This window comes from Cydia amplana, chromosome 9, assembly GCF_948474715.1.
Source record: "Cydia amplana chromosome 9, ilCydAmpl1.1, whole genome shotgun sequence".
In the NCBI taxonomy this organism is placed as follows: domain Eukaryota; kingdom Metazoa; phylum Arthropoda; class Insecta; order Lepidoptera; family Tortricidae; genus Cydia; species Cydia amplana.
The window spans coordinates 13,861,917-13,875,637 of NC_086077.1; the positions used below are offsets into that span (position 1 = coordinate 13,861,917).

At 37.0% G+C, this 13,721-nt stretch overlaps 1 protein-coding gene across 1 annotated transcript; it reads right to left on the reverse strand.

Moving 5' to 3' along the window:
- Positions 1–1,248: 1,248 nt before the first annotated feature.
- Positions 1,249–13,403, reverse strand: LOC134650770 (uncharacterized). The gene is made up of 5 exons (XM_063505704.1): positions 13,398–13,403; positions 6,327–6,550; positions 5,668–5,815; positions 1,912–4,826; positions 1,249–1,457 (listed from the first exon to the last, which is right to left on the reverse strand). Exons 1-5 carry the CDS (start codon positions 13,401–13,403, stop codon positions 1,292–1,294), a joined length of 3,459 nt encoding a protein of 1,152 aa, XP_063361774.1. The 3' UTR covers positions 1,249–1,291.
- Between the last annotated feature and the right edge of the window lie 318 nt (positions 13,404–13,721).

Here is a 13,721-nt window from a genome sequence, read left to right on the forward strand (position 1 = left end):
ATCGGAAGATATTGCGAATGAATAATTAAAAATGACGTGTTATTGTAAAATTTAAGATAAAATACATATAAATGAAAATTATTAAATTATAAAGAAATAAATTAACTTATTAACCATAGATATAATGTACCCATGTAACATGTTATGTTGAAATAAAGTGGCAATGTTATTGTGACGTAGGCAAGTGACACTCTGGGAAGAGAAGACCATGTTTTATTAGACCATGGTCTGAACTGATGTATGGAGTGAGCACTCTATGTATTTTTTTCTCTATGGGTCTGCGAATATTTTGCCAGTTAACAGTGGACGTTAGTACTGGTCTTTTTACACACTTTTATTTAGCTTCACCGCGTATAGTACCGCATACAAAGAGTACATATATGTGCTTCAAATCTTGTAACTTAAATTTGAACCACTTCCCGGTTTCTGATTGAGCTGAAATTTGGTATACTTCCGTATTTTCGATGACAATGCAATATTATGCTAACATGGAGCTGATCTGATGATGCAGTCGGAATATAGCCAAAGGAACTCTTCAATGGAAAAACATAAACACATTGAGTTTAGGCTTATTAGAAAGATCTCGAGAAGCACTTTTTAGACATGTAAAGGTGAGAAAGTACAGTCAGCAATAAAAGTGTGTATCAAAAAATATTTTTGACGGTCACTTGTTTATTTACTTGTCTATTACGATTTGTAAACTTCTATAGTTAGTAAGATAGCTTGTAGTGTACACACTTAGTTAGGACCTTGCACTAAGCCATCCGAAAACACGTGCCATTATAGTTGCTTAAATTACCATTTAAGAATAAAAGCTTTAATCTTTTTAGTTATCTATGGTACAGCCGTAGAAATAAGGCAAAATCCTCCAAAAAATACCCTACATTGGGGTAACTATCGAAACATGTGGTTGCTTTTATATACTTCATAATTTGTAGATACAGCAATTGGTAGCTCTTATAGTATAATCTAATACATACAAATAAAAACGAATAATCTCATATAATTTTCTGCAGAGCTTTGATTTGGGCCACATTTAGTTTACGCACCTATATCAAATTGTATAAAAATGTAAGCCTACAAAAAGCTCGAATTTTAGCCGTGCCCTGTCATCAACATCATAGATAATAATCTGCGAAAAAGAATCAGTTATCAAAGTCACCCCATATTGCGAAGTTACCCCATTAACGGTACCAACTTGTCTGCTGTTACTATGCCTTTACTGTATACTGAAATAAAAAGAGTTAATAAAAATCAACAGTTTTATTATATTCCCTTTGTAAAAATTAACTCATGACAGGTTGTTACTAGGTAAATAAAGTGGCAAGTCCACTGGGTTCATCTGAAGATACGCGATGGAAGATGTTCCAACTATAGCGAATAGAATTACCACATTGTCGTCGTATTTCGAGTGTAGGGTAGCAAACTGCACGCCACATGGAAATGTGGATGATTCCCTGAAAGGAATAGAAAATGTTTTGTAAAGTGTGCAATAGATGAGCATGATATGAAATTCGAAGATTACTTCCTTCAACCGAGAAGTTACATAGTCCTTTTCACGACTACTGTTGGTACTTATGGAACTTTAAAATCCGGATAAGTGCCAGTCGGACTCGCCCACCGAGGGTTCCGTACTTTTTAGTATTTGTTTTTATTGCGGCAACAGAAATATCACGGTTCATGAGATACAGCCTGGTGACGGACGGGCAGAGGAGTCTTAATAGTAACAGGGTCCCGTTTTTGTTTTTACCCTTTGGGTGCGGAACCTTAAAAACTATTATATTTATTTAGATTCCGTTCACTTACACGTTTTTCGTACACATCATAAAGAAAAGAGGGGATACTATACGGTTCATCAATGAAATGGTCCTGCAGTGAGCCATAACATAACTTAGGCTAAAAAATACTCACGCAATACAGATGACCCTGAAGTGCGGTGTTGGTTTCTTGGTTTTCTTAAAGTTGGCCACATCTCTGTTGTAGACATCGAAATGTACACTAAGACTGCTTTCTTCTTCAACATCTGTTGCTGTCTTTATGATACTCAACTTCGTCAAAACATTACGAAGGTCCGTGCAGTCTTCGGGTTTTATTATACAATCTAATTTGATGCTCTCGTTTTGAGTATGAGCCTCATATTTCAGGGCTGCTTCTTTACATGACTGCCAATATGCTATTTTTGCCTCTAGCCAGTTATTGAATTTAAAAGACTGACTTTTTATAAATTGGTAAAGAAATTCTTCACTGTTGTCCATTTGATTCCTAATTTCGCTTCTAAGAGGCACTTCTGCTCTACCAAAATCGTCTTCACTTGGCAACCAATATTTACTAAACATCTTTTTCAAATGGTCACTATATTGAAACTTCTTTTTCAATGTAATCCGACTATTTTCACTCACTACGTCCTGTGAACTTTTGACTGGGCTCTGTTTCTCTGAGAGTTGCTTCAGAATGTAAAAAGGGTTTCTTAGCTTTTTACTTTTTCGTGGCTTTGAAGTATCTTCCATAGAGGTCTGAATTTCTTCAACAGCACAATCTGAGTCAGATGATGACGCAATAACTATGCGTCTTCTATCAATGATATCATAATTTGAGTCGAAGTAAACGTCAGCATTATAAGATTTGTTAAAAGTTTTGACAACATTCGAAAATGCCCTTTTATGCCGCGTTGTAAGTATTTTTTTAGCTTCAAGATCTTTAATCTTTACTGAAAATTGGTTCAAGGCATTGAAATTCTCATCATATGACTCCATCTCTTCTCTCTTTTTCTTTTTTGAACTAGACTGATCATCATCATCCAAGTTAATTGTCTCCAGGATTATTTCATTTTCTACTATATCCAGTTCGGGTGTGAGTTCTATTCTCGCTTTGTACCTTACATTGTAAGTGTCTATCAGTCTCTGTAAGGCCTGAATGTTCTGTTCTTGTCTATTCCCTGATGCTACTAGACTCTTTAACTTTAAAGCCAGCTTTTTAATGGATTCTAAGTGGTATCTTTTGGGATTTTCGAGTTTTCTTTTCCTCGCTCTTCTTGAATCAGCATTTTCGAGATTGGGAATCATTGAACGGGAAGGGATGCACCTAAACATAGGCTGCATTCTTGGTAGGAATTGAAACCTGAAAGGCAAGCTAGTGAAAAACGGTCTTGGGTAGGACCAGTGGTATTGATTCCAGTAGGTGTATGGTCGAAACTGTGGTGTTCGTTGAGGGAATCTCATATTAGGAAAGAATTGTGGATTAAAATGAATGTGGGTACTTCCAGAGAAAGCACCCCCTATTCTCCTCACATGCTGTTCATTAGCTTCATCAGAAACACTGTATGTTTGGGTACTAGATGATGGCGCTGGAGTTACAGATTTCAGCTTCAAATTTTCTAAATTCAAAACATAGGCAGTATTGTTTAGGAACACATTTCTTGGTATAAGTTGTTCATCTGGAGCCTTAATGGTAACAACCTGTTTTTGATAAAAATCAGGCAAGTTTTCAGTAATGCAGTGATCAACCATAACCGAGTTACTGGGTTTCAACTCTCTACAAGTCAATATTTCTATTTTATTTTGTATAATAACTGCAGAACTACTATTAACAATTTCTTCACTTGTTTCAACATCATTTTTTTTAACTTCTTTGAAGTCATCATCACACAAATAAACACTTGAGCTTACTTTACTTTCATCTGCATAACCACTTTCCATGCATATAATTTCACAGTCATCCGATTTAGAGTTTTCTTTAATGTCTACTAATGAACTTTGTTCATCACTAGATTCAATATGTTGAATTATATCTTTACTGCTTACATTACATCCTTCAGTTTTATAGTCTGTTTTTATATTCTCTATATGGTCTTTTTGTTTATCAGATCCTTCAATCATATCATTGTTATCTGTATTTTCCACATTTAAACTGTTAGTTATTTGATAGTCATCAATTTTATCAGTTTCCTTAGCACAATCCTCTTCCATTTTTAGATTCATTTCTTCTTGCTCCTGTTTCTCAGTGATATCAGGTACTTCACATGTATGTTCACTACTAAAAGATTTATTTACTTCCTTTGCAGCTTCGATATTTTCATTAGTATCACCTTTTCCATTAATTGAAATAGCATTCATATGGCAGCCAGTAATTTCATCAGTTACTTTTGCACAATGTTCTTCTTTTTTGTTATCCAAGCCTTTATTGTCCTGTTCTTCTGTGATACCAGTTACTTCACATACTTGACCACTACTTGATAATAGTTCTATTGGGTTTGCAGTTTCAGTATTTTTACTTGTTTCAACACTTGAAGCATCATTCATCTGACAGTCGACAATTTGATGACTTTCTTTTACGTTTTCCTGCTTTTTTTTATCCATATCTATATTTTCCGCATCTCTATCCTTCAATTCTCCAGTGATAGCAATTACTGTAATTGTTTCATCACTTTTTAATTTACCTGTATTATCTTTTGATTCAGCATTTTTAGTACTATCACTATTTTCATCATCAGAAATGTTTTTCATTTGGCAGTTTGTTATTTCACTGATTTCGTTAGCAATAATTCCTTTTATGTTTTCATTCATACTCTTAGTTTCTACGTTTTCCTTACTGGTATCTGTTACTTCACATGTTTTCTCACTACATAATGAGTCTTGTAATTTATCTTCAGCTTCATCATTTTCAGTATCATTAGCTTTAACATAAGTGTGTCTTAACACCTTGTATCCCAGTCTACTCAGTGAAGCATACACTTTATATTGAATTAGTGAGTTATTATCCTTCAAAAGTAAGGAATATGCTTGCTGGATTGATACTGTGACATCATTGTACTTCAACTGAAGGCAACTCTATAACGAAGTAAAATAAATATCATGATATATAGTTCGTTTTTTTTTAGCATTAGAAATAAGGAAAACAATCTTGATGCGTCTTTTAATTGAAAATCACATTTTAAAAATAAGTTACGGCAAATATGTAACAATTATGAATCTAATACGATCATTTATATTCTTCTGCTTTCATAATTAATAGTTTTTGATTTATAAAAAGCGTTTTTCAATTAAAAGACATGTCAAGATTGCTTACCTTCTTGCAAGTTCTTTCTAATGCTAAAGACAACGAACTATAGCTTGGACCACAAATCCTCACAAGAATAAGTTAATTTCTCAGTTAATAAACAATGCATGTGACTCAGCAGCTTTACAATGCACTTCCAGAGACAAATGCATATACCTTGCCATTTTTAGGGTTCCGTAGTTTATCTTTACTGCTGATGGAATGGGGAAGGATTTATTATGTGTTACTAGCCAAACTTGCACAGAAAGACTAGCTGTTTGTCCATGTATATATATACTGTATATGTGTGGAATGTCTGTATTCATCCCTTACCTGTCAACACAGTAAATCCTTGTATACTAAAAGAATCGCAACAAGCTTAGCTTATGCTGGATAGCATTTCAAGATTTTACTTAGAATTAAGCCAACCAAATTTTAAAATTCCAACAACTCTAAATTGACATGTCAACTGAAGGATTATAATACATAGTACAGACGCCATTAGATATATCGGAGTGGCTAAGGCACTCACGCCTCTTTTTTTCAGGGTGTTACAGTGCGTGTTCAGAAACTATGAACACCTTGGCCGCTCCAATATATCTGATGGCGACTGACCGACTGTACAATACTTACAACTTCCATCAAATATAGTGCTTCCTCTGGATAAAGGTACAATTGCTTGCCGATGTTGTGACCAACATACTGCCAGTGGCCACCAGCATTCTTTGTCACCTCAGCAAGCTGCAGCTCATCATTCCAATCTGCTTGGCTTAAAGTACCACTGCAAGTAAAATAGGTTTATTTATTTATTTATCCACCTGACGAGTTGATAAAAAACTGCTTAATTTTAAATCAGTCAAACTGAAAAAAGTCAAAACATAAATGAGGCCAATGAATTACGTATGAGTAGGCAGCAGATTGCAAAGGTTATACAGTCTACAGTAGAAAAAAGCTTTTGACAAAGGCCCCCCCCCATCAGTCTTCTCCACTCCGCCCTGTCTATGGCCAGGTCCACATCCGCAAAATGGCAAAGCATTGCAAAAAATAAACCTTTTAGAAATCCCAATGCAAATAAATATGTTTATATTTCAAAATTACTAGGAAATGGTAGGCCTTACCTGCTTACTGCTGCTTTAGTGCTGATATATTAGTATATAGGTAGGTACTTGGATTAATATTAAGTGAACTAATGCCAAAACCATGAATCAACCTAATTTCACCAAATTTGAGGAAAAAAACACGTCCTTTACGGCGTGTTTATCATTTCGTTAATTAATGTAAAAATTACTCACCATTTTTCTATGCGTTCGACTTCAATGATGTGTCTACGAGCTTCCAGTGAGCTCTGAATCTGTTTTTGTTCCAACCAAGAACCATTTGGAATTACATCCTTCAAGCCTAATTCAGGTAAAGAACTATTGACCTTTTTCGCTCCCTGAATAACAAGCTCCTCGCCCCTAAAAACATTAAAACCGTTATCAATTTCTGCAAATTTGCATTGCTTGTGGTTACTTGTCTAACGTTGTTTAGTTATACTTACGATAGCATCTTAAATTTATCCATACTAAACTTATTTACAGGTAGAAACAATTGTTAACAATACTACACTCATTCGTAAAATAATTCATTTTATATTATAACCAAAACCAAAGCAATTACACCGACAACGAAGGGTTATTGTTTTTATGACGTCTATCAAAAAAGGAACAGTGTTGCGTGTGCACTAAAATGAAAAAAGCTGATACACTATTGGGCTCTACAGACAGTTGCTATAGTTGGTCAAACCAATTTGTCAGTCAGTAAGAACCAGGAAGACTATACTCATCCTTTTCTTTTGGGTGCTAGTACTAGTTTAAGACAAAGATATTATGTTTCTCTTTGTCTATGTTTGAAATGAGACACTTCTTTGACAAACTATATTTATCACCAAACTAAACACAAAAAAAATATTGTAATCGGTTGAAAACCACGTATAGAGTCTGAGGGGCTACCGCGAAAACCGTTTTTCGCAAATTGCAGGGATCTTTCTCTTTTACTCCAATGAAGGCGTAATTAGAGTGACAGAAAAATGCCCGCAATTTGCGAACTTCGATTTTCGCGGTTATAGCCCTGTGCGGAAAGAGAAAAGTCGTGGAATGTATGGGACCCAATACATTTCACGACTCTTCTCTTTCCGAAAAGACTCTAAAGAAGAGTCAAATCAGTTGTCTCATTCTAACTTTCGCTCCATCTCACTCTGTTGGGCCGATATAGTTTGTCATACTTTCAAACATAGACATAAAGAATCATACTATTTCTGCCTTACACTAGTACTAGCACCGAAAAGAAAAGGATGAATTTAGTCTTTTTTGTTCTTATTTACTGACAATTTGGTTTGACCAACTATACTTTACTCTTTGTGAGACCTCTTCATGTAGTGGCAACTGGCAACAACAAACACCATGATTAAAAAAAGTTAAAACATTTTCGACTTTTCGCGCGTGACGCGCGTCAGTGTGGTGGATTTTATTCTCGATATTGCCTATTTACTTCTAATAAATGATTTGTAAGATTCAAGTTATTTTGATTGTGTATTTAAAATGCAGTGTCCATTAATTACCTTTACTTAAAAGTAAGTATCTACGTGTTTTAGTAAAAACACAAATATGCACAGTATGCATAGCCACAAGATCGCAATAATTTAAAAAAACCACTCGAATTAAATTGGTATGTATAAAATGTGTATAGATCCCAGAGTAAATTGTGGTGTAAATAAATGTGTACCAACTATCTTTTTAGTAATTAACGGACTAATTATTAGTTTTTTAGTAATTTTTGACCGAAGCGTTAGTGAAGGTGTACCAATGATTAATAACTCAAGATAGGTTATAGGCGTTCCAAAATTGAAGCTCATAACTTGTGACCACTGACCATCCAGCCTCTAGACTCAACTTAGGCCAATTCTTTCATGAAACCGATGCTGCCAAAAATACAGGGGTGCGGGGGACGAGGTGAGCGAGTCCCGTGCCGTGATTGGTCCGTTCAAACACACGTGGGCGTCAGACAGAAATATCTGCCGGGCGCTAGTGATGTGACACGTTGAATAATAACATTGTCAATCACTGTCAATAATGTAATAACAGTAATAATATGCAAGCATGTTTTGAATGCTATGTTGATTCGTTCGTTCGAAAACATTAACCCATAACGTTGTGGTTTCGTTAGCAGGTGTATCTGCTTTATATAATTAATTTAAAAATAAACTATTGGTAAAAAGGCGTCTTATGGGATTTAGAGAAGCGCGAGACGAGACGAGATGCGGATGCGGATATTCGCAACATCCCTGCTTGGAAGCACTTCATTCACGGCACTCGCCCTTCGGCCTCGCTTTAAATTACTGAGGGTTGCACGCTTGGAAGTCGGGGTGAAGGCTTCGGGCCTTCGGCGGGTCAGCCTTCGGCCTCCCAGCCTGATATTCGCCCTTCGGGTTCGCTTAACCTACTTGGAAATTTTCCTTTGCCCGTGTCCGCCGCCATTTTGAGTGTTAATAAAAAATAATTCACATACTAATCTTGGGCCCCCAAGCTCGCCGCATGCCAAATCTCAACGCGCTCAGACCAACTTGAAAAAAAAATCATATCATAATCATAATCATAATTCTTTATTGCAACCATGGTATTACAAGGTGTTCTTATGTTAGTTAGTACATTTTGAAACTTTTTAAATGCAATTTGTGTTGTCTCGGGCCCTCTATGGCATTTGGTCGAGCACCCCCCACCTATCTCTCACCTTTGAAGCTTTTCATAAAAAATAAGTGGCCATTTTTACCGCCATATTGGTTTTATTAAAAAAAAAATCCATAGGAATACAGCTAGGTGACCCCGAGTTTTCGTGACCAAAATTTTAGCGCGCTGGGAGCATTTTGAAAAATGATCGCCATTTTGAATCCGCCATTTTGAAAAAATAATGGCGGCTTCAGAAACTGTCAGCGTCCCTCTATGACATTTGGTCGAGCATCTCCCACGTATCTGTCACCGTTTAGTGACCAAAAGTCGGATAATCCGGTAGACCAAAAGTCGGATTTTTCTGGAAGTCACCAAACCACCCCCTCTATACGACCGTATCAAAGTCAAATACCCCAGGAACCCCCTTCTGGGAGAGCAATTATGTCAATTAATCAGTCGGGTTGCGGCTTTATATACAGGGTGGATTTTCTTTATGGCTCAGTGAGGGCAGCTACCAGATCCCGTACTGCTACGAGAAAACGGTCTTAGGAGACCTTCCCTCGATTTCAAATTAGATCCCATTCCTATTGAGGATCAAAAGCTTGTATGGAAGCAAAAAAAAATTCCGGCTAGAAAAGCCACAAATCGAGGAAAACTTTTCCCATAATATTTGAATGAAACTGAAAACTTTTATTTTTCACATGCTACTTTTGTATGCCAATCGATTCCATTCCTATCCAGTATCAATAGTTTCCTAGGGGTCGACTTACGGTAATGTACTAAAAAGCCACAAATTAATAAAAACTTTTTCCATACATTTACTATGGAGAAAATGTGAAATTTTATTCACAATTTTCTACCTCGCCCATCATTCGTACAGCAATGTCTTCATACAGTATTATGGTTCTTAAATGTAACAGGACAGGACTGATTGGCCAAATATTATGGGAAAAGTTTTCCTCGATTTGTGGCTTTTCTAGCCGGAAATTTTTTTTGCTTCCATACAAGCTTTTGATTCTCAATAGGAATGGGATCGATTGGCATAACAAAAAAAAGTTTGTCAAAAATGACCTTTTTCTCGTATCCTGTATGTTTTTTCCAAAATCTGTAAATGCCAATCTTCATTAATTTGAAATCGAGGGAAGGTCTCTTAAGACCGTTTTCTCGTAGCAGTACGGGATCTGGTAGCTGCCCTCACTGAGCCAAAAAGAAAATCCACCCTGTATTCGCGGTATCCTACTATACCCACCCATTAAAAACAGCCTGTTAAGAGTTATTACATGGTTTAAATCAAATATTTATTTGTTATTATGTAAATGAAATGTTATTTAACACAATCTAACTAAATGAAGTTTAAATTATTTGGTCGAATGTTCAAGTATCATTGCCATGTTGGCACACACAGAAAAAAAGCAAAAATTAAAAAGTTAAACCGACGCCCACTATTCTCAACAAAAATGGAATCAAAATAATGCATTTTAAATTGCAACCGTGTGTTTTTGTATAAAATTGGTCTTGTGATTAATTTAAATTTGCAATGTTTTTATAATCGCTAAAAGTAATACGAGTACCTATGTAGTGCTGAATTGACAATATCGTTTATGTTCAAGGGAAAATTGGTACCTGACCGTAAGTGTAATTCTCATATTATTTATTTGTTTTATAGTGAATTTTTCGCAAATACCTATGCGATTTGAATTGAATTACCTTGTCAATAGTAAACAATCACATTCTATGGATATGGACATCACTAGTTTGGGCTTAGGAATGTCACGTAATAAAAGACAAGAAAGGGTGTATACGGATGCAGCGCGATAGAAAGAGACTTTCTTAAAAGACGTCATCGAGTTTCAAGCGCTGTCAAATTTGATGAGACGCTTAAATTAAAATATTTTTTATCCATTTCTCTAAAAAATCGGCTTACCTGTGAAATGAAATGCCATTTTTTTGTACACCAGAGTTTTTAGTGTTCTTGCCACACAATTTGACACAACAATAATGCATTTTTGATAGCAAAAACTTCTTCGAGCTACCGAAGTTTCTAGACCGAGCCCGGTCCGCCGACTGAAGTAAGCGGTGTAGGCGTGACTCGAAGATGGAGTAACGCTACCGTATGTGTGGCAGAGGGGGTAGCGCGACTATGCTATGTCTAGAGGCTGGATGGTCAGTGCTTGTGACAAATTGGACAAGTTTCCTTTAGTCGCGGCTGGACAAGCGAGGAATGTGCACGTGCTAACGAGCTCCCGCACACCGAAAGAGAAAGGGTCGACCTTATGTTTAACAACGAGTGTGACAAAGATGGATGGAATGAGAAAATTAATCAAAAATAACAGATTTCTTCGTAGGCACAGAAATAAATATGGAAGTATTTTTTGTGCTCCTCAAGTAATGAGTATAACCTATCTATATTGAGGTGTACGTTTTGATATGACACGAGCGTGCTTTGGCCGTACGAAATCGGATCGGATGTTCTCATTCTCAGTCGCTCGCTCAATTTCAACCGATTTTCGTGAAATTCGGCCAGTATTAAGGGCCCTCCACACTCGCGCGCGAATCGCGGCGCGAAGCCGCGAACGCGAGTGTGGCGTCGATTTCGCAGATTATTCACGCCTTCGCGCATTGTTCCCCGTTTTTTGTCGGTTTTTCGGCCCGCGTCAAAGGAGGCGCGAAGCGCGAACTAGCAAGACTCCACACTACTCACTATTTTGGCTGATCAGTTGCAAGATAAATATTAATTATATTATATAAAGCGGCTATAATTTACAGTTTTACAACAAAACAAAATGGAAAAATAGCCACAGCAAGTATGATGCCGTAGATAAATGACAGTTAAACTCGATCAGCTGATGCTTTTCCGCCATCTTGGCGCGAACCAAACTGCGAATTTACCGCGAAGTGTGCGAGTATGTAGTCATTCGTCAACGTCGCGGTATGTTCGCTCCGCGAAGTCGCGCCGCGTTTCGCGCGCATAGTCTGGAGGGGGCTTTATGTCGCATTCTTGCACCGATTCTTTTGGGCACATGTTTCTGCCACTCCGTAATAGATGTCGCTAGCTACCTCATTGTTATTGTTCTGAAGCTTATTTTATTTCCCCGTGGCATCGCAACATGCGCAACATTTTGGACATGTTTTTCCAAAAGTCGTCTTTTTCAGTTGATGAATTCAAACTTTCCAAGTAATTACTTACATCTAAATATGGTAAAAATTAAAAATGAAGTTTTAATTAAAAATAAAAGTTTTAATATTTTTATTCAATAGAAATCTGTGTTTTTAGTTCAGTTGTGCTCATAAAGTTCCTCCTTAGTTTCGGTCGTTCGATTTCGTCACTCGGAAATCGGTGGAAAACGGCGAAATGCTAACTTTTGGGTTTTCAATTATATTACTAGAATTTAAATGCCTAGTAGTGGAGATATTATTAAAAGAAATACAAGAAATCGAGTGGTCGAAATTCAAAAATCTAGCGCCAATTTGTACGGGTTTTAATTTTTTTATTCAGTTTATTAGTTTACCTATTCAGAGAACGTCTCCATACACAGGGCCGGATTAACCCTAAGTCAGAGTAGGCAACTGCCTATGGGCCCCGCCTCGGCTTGGGGACCCGCCTCGGCTAGGGGGCCCCGGCGGCCCCGCGCGCGCCAAAAACAATATTTGTTTCATATGGCCAAAATCCATAAATATTGTTTTTAATGTACCTAAATATTTATACCTACTTAATGTCCAATATCAGTTTCTCAGATACACAATCATTAGATGATTATCATACCTCGCAACCGAGCTAGCAAATCTGTAGCAGTTGTACGTCAGGGTTATCACTACTACGCATAAACTAAAGCACAAAAAATATTTTTTCAAACACACCAATATTTTCAAGCAGTGAAAATTCCATGGTAATATTTGAAAGAAATGCGTAAAAAAACGTGATTTTATAAACAAAATAACAGATACATTGAAACGCATCTAATATTGACATTGACCTGTTAATTTATATTATTTTGACAGTAAATTAAACCGGGTTATATCGGAAGAGGGTCAACAAGGTTCTCGATCAATTTTATTAATCTTACATACAATAAAGTTAAAGCAAAATGGTTCATCAGAATCGCCAACCCTGACACAAAACTGTCATATGCTACGGTTTTGCTAGCTCCGTTGCGGGGTATGATGATTATGTAATGTAAACAGTGTTGGCCGAAACGTTAATGCAATTGAAAATGTTGGCCATTAACCATTATAAATTGAACCTTAAACCGTAACGGACGATTACAATTTACGGTTCAATTTATAATGGTTAGTGGCCAACATTTTCAATTGCATTAACGTTTCGGCCAACACTGAATGTAAATTATGTTATTTTATAGATTTAAGGTCTGAAATATCGAGCTCGATTTTCAGGCTCCCGAGGGCCTAATACCTCATCTCCGAGTAACTCTTGCTTAAGACATAATATATTATTGTCGAGTAACATTTGACGATTGGTTCGTGTCAGAGCGCTGCTTTCTTACAGGTCGACCTTCGGCGTCGCTTTTTAACAAATATATTGATTTCAGAAGCTTGGCCTTTTGCCTCACATGAAAGCTCACCTCGCTGGTTATAAGTACGCTTCGGGTTTGTTAAGTAATGTGGAGATTGTCGAGCTCGACCTTAAGCCTCACTTTTTACCTCCATTTTTGGTTTGTCTCCCAAATCTCCTCTTCTTCAGCTTAGCCTTTGGCCTCGCTGCGCCAAGCTCGGCCTGCGGTCTCGCTTTTTAATACAATGGACATTGGTTGGCGTCTGTGCTCTAGCTGAGCTTATCCTGAAGCACGGCTTTAACCTCGCATGAAAGCTCGGCTCACTGGGGAACTTCGGATTTTTAGGCCCGGCCCGGCCTTTTTAACACGTTTTCACCATTTTTTAACAAAAAATTTCGCGCTCGCTGCGCTCGCGTTTTTTTGCTGTTTTTCTGGTTGACCCTGTATCTACATGCTAACTTCACTGGTGAAT

Excerpts from the sequence above, each read along its gene's own strand:
- LOC134650770 (XM_063505704.1), bottom strand. Across the intron at positions 5,816-6,326 it reads GTCGAACGCATAGAAAAATG|TGGTACTTTAAGCCAAGCAG; the intron begins GTGAGTAATTTT and ends TTTTACTTGCAG. Across the intron at positions 4,827-5,667 it reads CACTATATTTGATGGAAGTT|AGTTGCCTTCAGTTGAAGTA; the intron begins GTAAGTATTGTA and ends ACTTCGTTATAG.